Raw genomic sequence first — 15,413 nt, 5'->3', positions numbered from 1 at the left:
GGGATCAGCTAATTATATCATTAATGTTACCAATGAATTGTTAAATAGTAAGTTTTTTTTAACGTTTACTATTGTGAAAATTAAAAAAGTTCGAGTTTACCAAAAAGAATTTCCCTTAATTTTTTTATTCTATAGTTTTACTAATATCTCATTAAAGATATTAGTGGCAAAGTTATTAGTTTTACTAAGGATAAATTGAAACTAATAATCGTACCTATGGCTCATCTTCTCAATACATTCCCACCTTTACGTATTGCGGAAATAATCCCACCTTTATACCCCATAAAAAAAAAAATTCTCAAAATGAGCCTTTTACTTTTTAGTGAAATTGATAACCTCTGTAGAAGACTAGAAGGTATTTTTCCCACATGTTGCTTCTAATTGGATATTTTTATAATAAACCTTCTTCTTCCTTCCCTACCGGAGCCCCTCCCTCGTCGGATCAGCCGCTGCGGACCAGCCGGACCTAGCCAGCACAGCCAGCCGGCCAGCCGGCCAGCCGCCCCCCTTAATTCCCTCCCACCCAATTCACCACCACCACATCCTAACAAAAAACAAAATTCCCCTTTCCCGAACACCCACCTGCAACAAAAAAGTCAGTAATCCGTCTTCTTCCTCCTCTCTTTCTTCTACTTGCTACACTATCCCCATTCTAAATATTATATTTGTTTAAAATGAATAGAATAGTGAAATTGAGATGTTTTGCTTTGATTTATTCAATTCCCCCTTCCCCTGCTACCCCATTTAATCTCAAGCTTGGGTTTCGATGGGGTTTCGATCCGGTGGGATTTCGGTCAGGCTGGGTAGTATTTCGAGGTCGAGGGTAGGTTTTAAGTGTTAGAGTGTGGGTTATAGGGGTGGCTGGTTGGGAAATCGAGGCGGGAGGGTAGGCTTTAGAGGTGGCTGGGTGGGTTTCGTGGTGGGGGTTGGGTTTCCGGTATTTCTGGGTGGTGTTCGGTGTGAGGGTGGGTGTGGGGCTGCTGTTCAAGGTGGTGGTGCCATGGTAGTTAGGGTGATGATGTGGTGGCGGTGATAGATGGGTGGTGGTCATGGTGTTTGACATGGATGAAGGGGGTGAGTTGGGAGAAGAGGGATTAAAGAAAAAAAAAATAATATAGTGTATTATTTTCAGAATACGTAAAGATAGGATTATTTGGAGAAGATGAGCCAAATGTAGGATTATTAGTTTTAATTTTTCCTTTTTATGTCGACTCGGTAATGTTTGCAGTAGAATCAATTCACCGAACCCAAAAAAAAAGTGGTACAACCAACCAAAGCCTCCATCCAGCGAAGAAAAGAAGACTCACTGTCGACTTCGTGCAAAATATCATTCGCTCTTTTACTCTTTATTTACACTTTCTCTCTCCTCTTTCCTTCTTTACTCCATTGCTCTCTGTGAAACTGTGATTTTACGCACAGAATTTCCAGAGATTATTAATTTCACAAAATCGAGATCGATCAATCAAATTCTTGATTCAATCAATTCATTTATTATTTCCGACATTTCCCTTGATTGATTTCATTCCTTTGTCACAGATCTACAGAGTTAACTCTTAATTACTACTCGTATTGCAGTTTGCACTTCACAATTTTTAAGGTTTGTTTTTGCTTACAATCCCTTTTGGTTTCTGGGTTGTACTATATGGTATAATTACTATATAGTGCAATCGTGAATTTTGATTTGGGCTTTGTGAATTGATGATTTACTTATTCTGGGTTTTTTTTTTAATTTTTTTTTTTTAATTATTGTTTGTAATTTTAGTTGTATCAGTGATTTGTAGTGCAAAAATGTCAAAGATTTAAGCTTGTTTGATGTGGATTGTGAATTTCTATTGATTATGTGCAAATGAGTGGTTTATTTTTGGAGTTTCTGATTGGTGATTTACTTAATCTGGGAAAGTTTCTGGTGATTTACTGAAGTAAGTTTGAGAATTGTTATTTGGGATTTGTGGAGCAAAAATCTGGAAACTTTGATTTTGTTTAATGGATATTTGTCTTACTCGATTGGAAGATCAAGGTTCAGTAGATTGAGTGATTTTCAGATAGGCTTACGAAGTACCGAGTTATATGATGCAACCCGGCTTAATTATGGTTGATTTTGATGTTTACATTACTCGAGGAGTATTGGGATGTTAATTTTGTGGTGATCCTTGAGTGATGGATGAAGATTTGATTTTTGTATTTCTTGTTGTGTAGGGAGTAGTTGGATTGGGTTATATGTAATCTGGATCCGAACTTCCGAAGTATGGTTTTGTTCAATGGGCTATAAAGAAACTCAAGTGTCTAGATTTGTGTCACAAGGAACTTCAATGTATGTTTTGCTTTTGTGTCGCACCAATAAAGGGGAAACAGGTGTTAGCCGTGGGCCTAAAGGAAAATCGTTGCTGAACACCTATTGAGCACTTTATACATCTTGTCAAATCTAGTTAGAACTTAGGAGGACTTGATCATTTGTCTTTCAACCATGGCCTCTTCAAGGTCTGTTAGTGGGAGGTGGAGAGCTAGAGTTTAACTGGCTTTGGGAATTTTACTTTGGGCTTGAGTTGGAATGACGGTTGATGAGAGAGTTATATTGAGCTAAGTTGGTCTTAGAGAACCTGTCGATATGGAAATGTCTTAGATCTTCATTTTACGCAATCTATGTTGTGATGCACCTTACTGGTAACTTCGTAACATAGACCCTTTGCTGTCACATGATAATTATGTTGGTGCAAGTTAAAACTGTATTAAATTACATAAATAAGACTTTTAGTGTGCTATATAATACTAGACTAGGGTTCGTTTGGCATCATTGTGGTTTTTTGTTTTTCAAAATCATATGATATGTGTCATATAATGAATAAAAAATTTATTAAACTCGTGATAATTTTGAAAACTAACAGAATAGTGGAAACACCTTTTTCTTTTTTCCTGTTTTTGGTTTTTGTTTTCTAAAAACCGAAAAGTGAAAACAAAAAACAATGTCAAACAAGCCCTTAGTTGTTCGTTTGTCGTTCTTCATTTTTTTTCCTTTTTAAATATTGGATATCTACTTTATACACATATCGCTGTTGAACATGGATCCTGACTTCTGGATTGGTTGGCTGTTTGTAGTTGCTTGGATACAAGAATAACAATTTAGTCTTGAACAATGAACTAATTTACCAGTGAAATTTTCTTAAAATGTTGTTGGATTCACTTTAATGACATAAATTTCGGAAATATACTTTTTAAATTTTACCCTATTTTTTCTTTATTCGGCATTTTGTCTTTATGTTGAATTGTAATATCACCACTTTGTTGTATCTATTTCTGTAGAGGCATATGAAGAGGGTCAAGGTTTTACAGTTGTTATCCTCAGCTTTTCTGTGTCTCTTGTTATCGCGATCGTTACTTAAAGGGATTTCTTTGACACTAGAAACTAGGGAACTGTATTAAATTTCCAGATAATGATGCATATCTCTATGCAGTTATGTAGCATTCATTTAATGCACCGGGAGTAGACTTTTTGCTGATGAATTTTTGTGTGGCACAGTTCCACAGTATGAGACTGAGATCATCTTTTCTATAACTAAGGGCGACCTATATTATATTTTTTCTATTGGGGTAACTTTTGATGTCTCCAACAAATTATTGTGAGAAGGTAATTAGTGTGAGAAGGTCTAACACACTGTCTATTCCTTTAAGTTCTTTAAATTTGTTCTTCTCTGTTGACTGTCAATGTCAACAATCCCCACTTTGGATTCCACTTGTGGTGAGTCTGAGATCTTTGCAACCCTGCCTTTAGCTACCCATATCTGATAGTCATAGAGAGGTTTATGAAAGCTCATACATTATCACACATTCAAAAAAGAAGGGACTATCTAGTAAACGAGCAGTACTAACGCTAATAGTAAGACTAGTATACTAGTAGTTAAGCCTTTTGGTATTGTAGAAAGTGATGCTACTATTGGTAGTATATTATATGCCACTTTCCAATTTTAATATGTATTTTGCTCTTTGCAGAGATGTTGTGGTAAAGCATAAGGACTTGCTTCTGTACTAGAAATGGTGTGTATCGTATAACTAAAGTCAAAGACTGAGCATTTTGTTTTGTTCAAGAATTAAGAAGAAATGGCTCCAAGTTCCAAGGCAGAGAAGAAAGCAGCTGTTGATGCATCTGCTTGGATGTTCAATGTTGTCACATCAGTGGGAATTATTATTGTCAATAAAGCTCTGATGGCCACATATGGGTTTAGTTTTGGTAACTATTCTTAAGCTTAATATTATGCACTACAATATTACTCATTACTTGTATTATTAATTTATAAGTACAATTCTTGGAAACAACATCGTAATTTTTTACAGATGAGGTTTAAAATCCACTTTGTTGCACAATGTTTTACTGATTTGCAGGCCAGTCATCATTTGACACTGTATCCATGTTAAACACTGACATTGTCTATACAAATTTATGTTCAAGAATAATTACTTTAGATATCCCCTATTGGCCCTATAAAGTAATGAATTATCCATGCTCCCTTCACTTTACCTTTAGAAGGTTGGTGATGGAAAAGGCAGAGAAGTTGGGAACAGAATTGCAAAGCATGAATTTAGACCTTAATAGTATGGCATTAATTAGCTAGCGTCTGGCAACTTCATTTTGTGTTCCAATGTATTTTTCAGGTTTTAGATAAGCTTGATCTTCCACATACTTCAGATGACATGCTTGCTAAATTTCTTTTTAATTTTGGAGATTCAATCATTAGTCTGAAAGATTAAAATTTCCATTTAATGTTGCAGCTACTACATTGACGGGATTGCACTTTACTGCCACAACTATAATGACACTTGTTCTCAGATGGCTTGGATATATTCAACCCTCTCATTTGCCACTGCCAGATCTGCTGAGATTTGTTTTATTTGCTAACTTTTCCATTGTGGGCATGAATGTTAGTCTTATGTGGAACTCAGTAGGATTTTATCAGGTGAATTTTTGTTGCTCTTAGTTTTGTCTTGCTTTTAAAGCTGTTGTTATCAGTTTTTGTAGCTGTTATTCCATTTCTAAGAAGGAACTTGTACCTTTTTTGCAGATTGCTAAATTGAGTATGATTCCTGTATCCTGCTTGTTGGAGATTGTGCTCGATAAAGTTCGATACTCCAGAGATACGAAGCTCAGCATAGGACTTGTTCTTGTAGGTGTTGGTGTATGCACAGTTACTGATGTCAGTGTAAATACCAAAGGTTTTATTGCTGCTTTGGTTGCAGTTTGGAGCACTTCTCTGCAGCAATATGTAAGTTTTTGGGTTCTTGTGTATTTTCCAGTTAGCTCTTCTTTAAAGATTATATGAAGGAAAAGGGGATTTGATAGATATTCACTTTATTACCACTGTAATTCTTGTACTTGTTTTATTGTGTGTGTTGCATCTAATTGATATTTATGTCTTAGGCGGCCTTTTCAGCATTCCCGTACGCGGAAATTAGAAAATGATTGCTTATCTTAGAATTTAGACGTTTTTGTGTACATCAGAGGGATTTAGGTAGAACAAGAATGATGAAGAAAGCCTCTTAGTGTTAGAATGAAATGTAATCAGAAATCTCATTAGGTGGCACTCTGTTTAAACTAGCTCATATGGTGCCCATCTTCTGTGCAATTTACATATTTATAGTGGTTAAAACGTACTGGATGCTTGGTTGAAAATCCCTGAGTTGGATCATAAGGCCTGTTTTTTTGATTCAACGCCCGTCTGTTGATGCCTTGTCATGCTTTAATATTGGACTTTTGTACAATTTTTTTTGATCCATTAGAATACATTAATCCCTTAATGTTTTATGACATGCAATACAAAAACAAAATATATTGACCGGCATTGCTATCTATGCTTGTGAGAATCTTTTCTTTAGTTCCCATACTTTGTAAAATGTTGAAAATTTCATTTCCATAGGTAGCTAGATATGGAATAGAAATACTTTTGCTTTTTAGATGAACATAAGTGATGTTTGATTGGTATGGAAAACAGGAAAAGTTTTAGGAGGTAAATAAAGAACTACTAGTCAGCCAAAATGACGGTTAAGGGGAAATTGACTTTAATTAGGGCAACAGAATCAGAGTAAAGAGGAGCATTAATGATGAGAGGTGCATTCATACCACCATACCCCCTTACTATGGTTGTTAAATTCAAGATTATCTTATGGATTTTAGTCTAAGAGGAATTACTCTTTGAATGGTAAGCAGCTAGAATTGAGGGATACAACCTATGATCTTAGTGTTTTTATCCCATTTATTAATAATGGATGTTTAACTTTTGACTTGAACATTGACATTGGTGTCTGTATATTCGAGATGGGTCTATTTTTATTTGCATAATTGTGTGTGGGTTTTATTTTGTGTTAAAGGGTTTTTGATGAAGTTTGGGATCTCTTTCCCCCCACCTCAGTCCTCCCTAGCCCTAGCACTCTCTCTATGATTATGGTTGTACATAAAGTGGTAAAGGAAGGAAAAGAAATTGGTGGATAGGGTTTTATGTGTGCTCTTGCTGTCAAAAGCGCAAGATTGAGGTCCCACTAAATTATGATGACTTGTAATGTTCAAGAAGTTAATGATTCCTCCATTCTATTGTAATCGCAACGTTACATTAATAACATTTGTATCTTAAATTATATTTTAGTACAAAATATAAAAAGATGATATTTTGAAAGCACTTCGTATATTTCAAGACAAATCGAAGAAGATTCTACATGACTATTTTTTCGAACATATAAATCACAAAAGATGATAAAAATGTGTGTTACTAGTGTAAAATTCAGACGCTGCGATTAAAAAAGAATAGAGGAAGTACATGATACATGTATCCTGAATTTGATGCATTTTAATTTTTGATTAGGGAAAAAATAGGTGGAATGTTATAAGTTGGGAGAGGGGGCAATTTTCTACCCTTTTTTTTTTTTTTTTTTTTTTTTTTTTTTTTTTTTGTAGAAGAATATACTTTTTATAAAAACAATTCAGTACATACTTTTAAAATTTCATGATAAATTAATTAAATTTCTTTTTTTTTTCTTTTTCTTTTTTTAAATCTATATTATCTTTAGATTGTCTAGTCCCTTTATTAATCCTATTAAGTATAAACCTCTCTTGATATCTTACAATTTAAAGATTACACATATGTTCATGTATGCAAATAATCACACATCTTTGCATCTGGTAAGGAAGTGGAAGGATTCATAATAGAGATTTCAAAAATGGGCCAAAGATGACTTGGATTGAGAGAGAGTTAAGTATGACATAAATGAAGTGGGTTTGCAAGAGCATGTAGCACTATATAGAGCACATGAAGGAAGAGGATGTGTGTGGATGACCACTAGATGAATTCGTAGTTCTTGAAGCTCACTCCATTCTTATTGGGACTAAGGCTTTGGTTTTATGTTTCTTCTTTTCTTTTTTTTTTTTTTCCCATTCTGATCCTTATCCTTGGCCTCAAACCTCAAGTTCCAAGTTACATAGCATATTAATGATCTCTAGAGTAATTAGGTTCTCAGCTTTTACTGTTGTTAATTCTCAGTAAAGTGAGTCTGATTGGAAGATTTTGCTCTAAATAAGAATCTAGCATGACGTTTGTTTATCAGTTTCGTATACTTGTCTGTCCCATTCTTTCCCCCTATTTTATGTAGGCATGTAGCGTTTCTTCTTATTTATATAACAAATTTCAATGATGAAAGGATGGAGGATAAGTTTCAATGCCGATCTCCTGTCATATGATACATCATATCTTCTTTTGTTTTGGTTTATCAATGCCAGTTGATCATAACTTTTAGAATGCTTTCTTCTTCTTGATTGAATCACATTAGCTCCAAATCAAAATCAAAATAAATTAAAACTAAATACCATTCTGGTGTAGTGGTTTCAGCCTTTTATTCTTCTCGAAGAACTGAAGTGTTCTTTGCCATAAGTTAAAGAGAGGAGGTTTTCATCTGAAATGAGACAGTTTTAAGAGTTTCAATAGGATTGTTGAAAGCTATGGATTGTGCACCCCCCTCTCCTCGGCTCTTTTCCTCTGGAATAACATTCAGCCTTTTCCTTTCACCTTCCTCTACTTTACTCATCTGCAGATCTGCTATGACATCAAGATTCAGCACCCTCCCCACATTGAAACCTCCAAAAAGAAGAATAGATAAGTGCGTAAGTCTGATTGTTCGAGTTCTTTGGACTTTACAGGCCATGCCACAGTCTCTCCTCATTGAAGCAATGCATTTCCCTTAATTTTCATAGTTTGGTCATCTTCAGTAACAACCATCCTTTTGGGACTGAATTTTTATATTGACATGCCTGCAATGTTGCAACACTTGAGTACAGAAAACTCTAAACTGGTGAAGGATCACCTGGACATTCAGTTATAGATTAGGAGCCTGGTGTAATTTTGATGAGGATGAAATATATGTGGTTCTGCCGGTGGTCTGTTTTGATTTTTTCTTTTACGTAAGGTGACACCAACATAATCTCCAACTCTTTTCATTTTGTTTATGTGGCCTGGATGATTCTTATTTGTAACCTCAGCTTGGCTGATAAGATGAAGAGATTCAAGATGGTAGGATCATTTTCCTGTTTAATGTTATGATTGAAGAAGTGAGATCTGTTGTTTTTTTTCTAAGATGTGATTTTGAAAGACAAAACCAAAAGAACTTCTGGAATAAGTAGAAACCTGAATGGAGGCTGTTCATTCAATGAAAAGGTGTCTTTTCATGAAAATAATGTGAAAATGGTTTTATATGCATTTTATTTCCAAACACCTCAAGCCTTTGGCAGTTTACTTTGAGATGTTAGTGGTATACTTGTGACCTTTTCCAGGATGCAGCCTCCCCATTCTGAAGGCGAGTATGCTATTTTGTACTTCATAACTAGTCTTTTGCATTTAAATGTTTCTCTTGAACCTCTTATAATCCTCAAAAATGATCTGCACTTTGGAAGAAGGGGCTATGACTCTGAGCTATTGATTTTTGATTCATTACTAGTTTGCTTTCATCTTGTACATATCCGCGAGTTGCTCTTCCATCCTTTGAGCACATCATCCAAAAACACCCCTTCGTCCATTAATTGAACCTTTTGTCAACAAAGCTAGGCAGAAATCAAGTGTTTGGCATTTGGCTGGCTGTATGTTTCTCATCTACTTGGTTATATCTCAACCTCTCAAGCACTATACATCACAAATATATTTTGTTTCACAAAATTTAGTAAAAAATTAGCTTTCATTTTGGCTTATGTTATGTGGAGTCTATTTGGAATGTTGAATATTGGGTGGGAATATATTAGTTAAGAATGCAGGCACAACTGCCCATTCGATTTTGTCTGGTTGATAAAAATGTTAGGACTTATCTTTGGATGAACAATGGAGAAGTGACTAGAATCGTTGCAAAGCTTTGTAGGTTTCTTAGCCTCTGATTATGATAAAATAGAGGTGTAGGATTACTACCTTGGAGTGGTGTAAAATCATTTAATGGAACCTTTTTGGTTGGTTTTAACAATTCAACCTATATTGTAGATATTTTTCTGTTAAAGTTTTTTGATTGTATGATAGTCTACAGTAATCTTTTGTCAGTCCACAAAAACAATAAGTTAGGTGAGTGTTTTTATATGAGGGAAAATATTACATGGTTTGTTTATCTCTTCTTGATTTTCATGCATCGGCTTATTCTTTATATTTGTAAGTTTGTAACATAATATTGGTAGAAATGAAGTGGATCCTGTAACTTTGAATATATTAACTTGTTGCAATTAAGATTGGGCCCTCTCCCCACTTTCCATCCTGAGGCAATTAAAGGAGGAAAACAATAAGAGGAAACACTTCTAGCTGAACTAGGTGTTTGATACCTATTGAAGTGTGCTTAAAATCTTTGTGCCCCCTCTTACCTTTTCTGGTTGCTGCACCATAGTGGTTGTGACCTTATAAATTGTTTTGCTTTGTCTGATTATTATTGTCTTATGTTGCAGTATGTACATCATCTTCAAAAGAAGTATTCGCTGAGTTCTTTCAATCTGCTTGGTCATACTGCACCAGTACAGGCTGGATCCCTGCTTTTACTGGGTCCATTCGTTGACTATTGGTTAACAAATAAGAGAATTGATGCTTTCAACTACACTTTACCATCTGTGGTAAGGATTATAATCCTTTTATAGTTCAGTCATGTCTCCCTTATTGGTCTGAAACTTGCTCGGTGCCTTGATTTTCTATATGCAATGTCCACTGTTGGAGTGTTTGACTTGAACCTGCAGCTTTCGAGTGTGGGATACAGTGGATCCTTCTCCACTTCTGGGCATACCTTGCTTGCCTTTGAACAACTGAAGAAAATTTGAAGCCCAAAGCATGCCTAGTTTTTAATTATGAATGTCATTAGTATTAGACCTGATAGTTTGACCCGCACATGTACCCAATTATGAAACCAATGTACTTGATATTGATTTTTTTTTTTTTTTTTTTTATAATAAACCAATTGACATTTGACCCAAACTGATCCAAAACTGAAATAAATGACTCATCACCTGTTATGACCTTAATCTGATGTATTTCGATCAATATGTTTGCCACCACTAAATTGTACCTAGCTTGTCTCCCTGAATTTGGTTATTTTACAATCACAATTGTCTCCCTGAATAAAGATGATGAGAGGCGATGTTGCTAGTTTAATTACTCTACATAATATAATATGTTTCTCTGGCTAATGATATGCTCCTTTGTCTTCACAGATCTTTATAACTCTGTCATGCACAATTGCTATTGGTACAAACCTTAGCCAGTTTATCTGCATCGGCAGATTCACAGCTGTATCTTTTCAAGTTCTCGGCCACATGAAGACAATCCTTGTCTTGATTCTTGGCTTCATCTTCTTTGGAAAAGAGGGTCTGAATTTACATGTGGTTGTGGGTATGATCATAGCTGTAGCAGGAATGATCTGGTATGGCAATGCCTCCTCAAAACCTGGTGGTAAAGAACGTCGAAGTCTTTCGTTGCCTAAGCAGCAAAAGAGTGGAACCGATTCTACAGAACTTGATGGAAAGGTCTAACCATTTTTTCCCTTTTACCCACCCACACTCACAGTGGAACAATTACATGAGACGAACTTCAGGGATTCTTAATGATATACTTCGTATATGATATGAGATGTAGATTTCAAGTAGAACTTAAATTGCCCTGTGATTAGATTTTTCTTAGCAGATTTACACCCTTTGTTTTATTTTTGCTTTTGTAGTTTCATTATCACATATTTAAATGATTTTATTTTGAATTACGGTGTCAGATTTAAGAGAACAGATTAATTGATTGTTTTCGTAATTTATTATAAATACTAGTTATTCTTTTACATCTCTTTGTGCCAGTCTTTGCTTTTTAATTGAGTGACTGTTTCATACTTACATCTCTGTTTTATAATGTTTCTAAACTCAAAGCAAAGAAATTTTGTAGTATCATGTGTCACCCCTCTCAAAAGCGTTTAAAGTTATTTTCGTGAACATGCATGCTTCTTTATAAGAACTCGAAAATTTTGTTTAATATGGAGTAGGCATTATTGACTTGTCCACAATTATTAGTATTAATAAGCTATTGATTAAAGTGGCAGACTATATTTTTAGGATTGATTATTATTTTGAATCTTGAGATATACAAAGTTCACAAGTTCAAAGATTGTTATAAGAAAAGCTTGTGTATGAACTCGATTCGATTAATAAATGAGTCATTTATGAACCTCCTACATGGCTACATGAATTGAGCTTGCTTAAGTTAAATGAACATGAACAAAGCAACATATACATGTTGAACCTTTGTAAATCCACGAACTCAATTTTGAACAGGTTCTGGTTTCAGTTCCTAATTTTAAGAACTTGTTGCAACAGGTTCCGGTTCCGTGTCCTAAGATTTTCACAGGGTACCCTGCTACGCTCACCCCTAGGTTGTTGTAAGGTGGGGTTTCAAATCTTTGTGGTGGTGAGGTGGGATGTCGTTTCGTTTCCTTGGTGGTGGTAAGTTAGGGTTTCAGATCTAAATTAATGGTGGTTTGTTGGGGTTTCGGTTTGTTGGAGGTGGTAAGGTGGTTGTTTCGGTTCGTTGGTGGTCGGTTGATCGTTGGTGGTCGTGTGAGCTGGTTGGGTGGGTTCGTTGGTGGTCGTGTGAGTTAGTTGGGGTTTCGGTTTGTTGGAGCTGGTAAGGTGGTCGGCTGGTCGCTGGTGGTCGTGCGAGTTGGTTGGGTGGGTTCGTTGGTGGTCGCTGGTGACATGGGGCTTCAATTGGTGGTGGTGCGAGTTGGTTGGATGGGTTTTGGATGGTTGTGGTGGGGTTTAAGATATTAATGGTGGTTACAAGGTGGGTGTTGGTGGTGTTTATTTTCTCTCTCGTCTAATTAATCACTTGGCCTTTTTTTTACTAATCTTTACTTAAGAAATTTTGTCTTGGGGAATGTACAACCAAGTTTGTTGCAGATTTTATGAAACGGAGGTAATATTTTATTTGATATAGATTAGAAGAAAAAGAAACGCGGAATAAGACTTAAAAAAGAAAAAAGATAAAAGAAAAGGAGAAAAAAAAAAAAGTTTTCTCAAGGAAGCTAATACAAGGGTTAATAGTATATATGAAATTATGAAGTTCCATCGAACAGAGAATGAAAGCACGTAACCGAACTATATCTTCCTAATGTTATTTCTTCTCCGTGTTCGATCCCCCACAACAACAGTTGGGAGGGGATTGGAACCTAACCACCCAGAATTGATCTCTGAATCCGGATTAACCCAGTGGGTGAAACGAGTGGAAAAAAAAAAATAAAAAAATGCTATTTCTTCTTGCCTTTAAAAAAAACCGGACTATATAGCCCTGCCTCCTCTTTCTCTCTCCTCCTCCATTGAAGCGCATTCAAATTCAACATCGCAGTTGACGTTCTCCATTATTTGAGCTAAGTTCGTTGCTGTTTCTTTTAGTAATCTGTTAGGAATGTGTGGAGAAAAGATCAAAGTATATATGGTTGGATAACTATGCTTGCATGAACTCATGAAGATTATCAAAGATGATAGCCAGCGATAGATTATGTTTCTAGAAATTTGTTAATTGAATCACATATCCCTAAAATTATGTGATAATAATGTATTATTGCAAAACCCTTTTAATGTTAGGATTGAAGTATGAAATTAGACCTCGTATATTTGAGCCAATTCATTGGTGTTGGAAACAATAATCATTGTGTTAATACTGGAGTATTAGTTAGATAGCCTTTTTTCAATTAAGAGTATGTTGTATGATACTCCCTCCGTCCCTTTATTAGAACCCTATTTTTAATATTTATTACTCACGTAATACAGAGAAATAGGCTTGGACGGAGGGAGTAGAGTTTGTGGGTTGTTCTGACTGACTGACTGACTGGATGTTCTGTGTTTGTAAAAGACTATGTAGTACGCGTACTGACTGGATGTTCTGTGTTTCTTTCAGTAGCAGGTTTTTCAAGATTCAGGATATCAGCCTCAGCCTTAGCCGAGCTTTCTATATCTCCCGATCTCGATTCTGATTCTGATTCTGATTCTTATTGTGATTCTGATTCTGTTTCTGATTCTGGTGGTGATTGTGATCAAGGTTATATCTACCGAACCAATGATGGCATTATTGTGTATCCCCGCTCTGATATTCCTAAGAAAGACTTTGATTTCATCGACGTACCCATGTTTTCACGCAATGAAACTGCCACTTATGCTTTCTATAATATATATTATAGTGTTCCTTGGTGCGGCCCTAATTCCCAGCCACTGAAGCCGGAACAGCTTAAAGAGATGAAATCTGATGCACACTTCATTTTGCTCACTGATTCCGCTAAAACTTTTGTCAACCTTTTTTCCAATAGTTGCCATATTAGACACAAATTTTTCTTGCTCAAGGGCACTGCAGATGAGTGCACCTGCTACTTTCTCAGGCTGCTCAAGAGGGAGTGGTGCGTTCCAATTCTTGCCTTGGTGGACTATGAACCCATTTCCCTTAAGCTTCTCTCCTTCTATGAAAGGTGGATACCGAAGGAGATGTCGTGGTGTTTTTTCTGGTGTTGAACTTGACATTAAGTGGTTGGGGATTAGACACGTTCACTTGGAGTCTGCTGAGGACCCTCTCAATGCTCAAGTGATTAAGTCTCGTACCTTTGTAGATATGGATGACGAGGATTTAGCTATTGCTAAGTCTCTTGAATGACAACTTTGTGAACAAGTCTGAGGAGAGGGTTGCTGAGGTGAAAAGAATGATAGACCACAAGTTGATAACCATAGAGATCGCGCTTCATGTGGATTTTGTTGTGCAGGAGTACCTTCCTGCTCTTATTAACAACCAGAGGTGGATATAGCACATAGCAGGCTTGTGTCTGAAGCTGTTTGAGTCAGTAGTATTCTGACAATCACTCTATGCTATTGTTAAATAATTATGTTTTATTTTTAATTCTTGTTTATGTATGAATCATAAAATGAACTCTCTTAGCTCTAAATAAAGTAGCTTTTGTCTCTTAAGGTTTGTATGATATTATGCTAAACCGTTTGATGAGTCTTCCAAAAGACTAGAATGGCTTACAATGGAGGTACACTGAAGTCCACCTCCATGAATGGCGTCAGAGTCTATGCTTTAACTGGTGAAAATTGATATAAGCTGCATTAAGTGTAGGATTTTCATTGAACAAAGCTCGGAAATATGACGGTGAAAATGGTGGTTTACAAGAGGAAAGCTCAGGGTGCTTCAATGAGAGTTTAAGTATTTTTAAAAAGTAGACATAAGCGATGTCTAGAAAGTGTTTTTTTTTTTCTTTTTAAAAAAACAAGCATTTGGGAAAGTATTATTTTAGCATTTATATATAGGAAAATCGTTGCAAATGTGACCTATTCCTACAATAATCCTATATAAGCCTGCTTATTTCCCTTTAGTTGACGTTGTAGAAGGATGAGTTAGGAAATGATGATGTTCAACCTTCTCAAATATACTCAAATGTTGTACGATTTCAAGTTATGTTTCAAATTTTGGAAGAAATAGCTAACAAAGCAATGATTTTATGTAGTCTTTTGTGAATTATCAGATTCGTTCCTTCTTTGAGAATTTGCCATCTTTGACATAAATTATATTTCGCAGTCATGTTATCATTACGTCCCTCAAAAAACTAAACAATGTACTAAGCTCAAGCAAATATCTTTGCTGATTTCTGATTAATGTAACTAGGGCAAAAGCAAACATCTCAGATATCTGAACACTGATATATAAGATCATTTTCATAACTGTATAGTCCTCAAACTAAGTTCAATGAGCTGGTCAATATCTCAGCAGCAACAGCTGCTGCATATAACAATAATCAGCTATCCAGTAAGTAGGAACTTCCCTGTTTCGACAGGATGAGCATATATAACAGATTACTTTCCCGTTTCAACAACATACACACAGCTACAATATTTAGATCGTACGAGCAAGAAG

General features: G+C 35.7%; 1 protein-coding gene across 2 annotated transcripts; it reads left to right on the top strand.

The window, feature by feature from the left end:
• Window positions 1-390: 390 nt before the first annotated feature.
• On the top strand, window positions 391-11,281 carry LOC110712362 (UDP-rhamnose/UDP-galactose transporter 6-like). 2 transcript variants are annotated; one of them, XM_021890825.1, is made up of 6 exons: window positions 391-595; window positions 3,985-4,222; window positions 4,762-4,946; window positions 5,052-5,252; window positions 9,941-10,102; window positions 10,694-11,281. In XM_021890825.1, exons 2-6 carry the CDS (start codon window positions 4,093-4,095, stop codon window positions 11,009-11,011), a joined length of 996 nt encoding a protein of 331 aa, XP_021746517.1. In that variant the 5' UTR covers window positions 391-595; window positions 3,985-4,092; the 3' UTR covers window positions 11,012-11,281. The 2 variants fall into 2 exon arrangements, with proteins under 2 accessions (XP_021746517.1, XP_021746508.1); XM_021890816.1 differs by lacking the exon at window positions 391-595 and adding an exon at window positions 1,001-1,597.
• The last annotated feature ends 4,132 nt before the right edge of the window (window positions 11,282-15,413 follow it).

The sequence above is a fragment of the Chenopodium quinoa genome, unplaced genomic scaffold (assembly GCF_001683475.1).
Source record: "Chenopodium quinoa cultivar QQ74 unplaced genomic scaffold, ASM168347v1, whole genome shotgun sequence".
In the NCBI taxonomy this organism is placed as follows: Eukaryota; Viridiplantae; Streptophyta; class Magnoliopsida; order Caryophyllales; family Amaranthaceae; genus Chenopodium; species Chenopodium quinoa.
The sequence above is the reverse complement of the archived record's forward strand: the minus strand, read 5'-3'. Positions and strand labels throughout refer to the sequence as shown.

Excerpts from the sequence above, each read along its gene's own strand:
- LOC110712362 (XM_021890825.1), top strand. The coding sequence starts at position 4,093 with ATGGCTCCAAGTTCCAAGGCAGAGAAGAAAGCAGCTGTTGATGCATCT. Across the intron at positions 4,947-5,051 it reads ACTCAGTAGGATTTTATCAG|ATTGCTAAATTGAGTATGAT; the intron begins GTGAATTTTTGT and ends CCTTTTTTGCAG. Across the intron at positions 5,253-9,940 it reads GCACTTCTCTGCAGCAATAT|TATGTACATCATCTTCAAAA; the intron begins GTAAGTTTTTGG and ends CTTATGTTGCAG.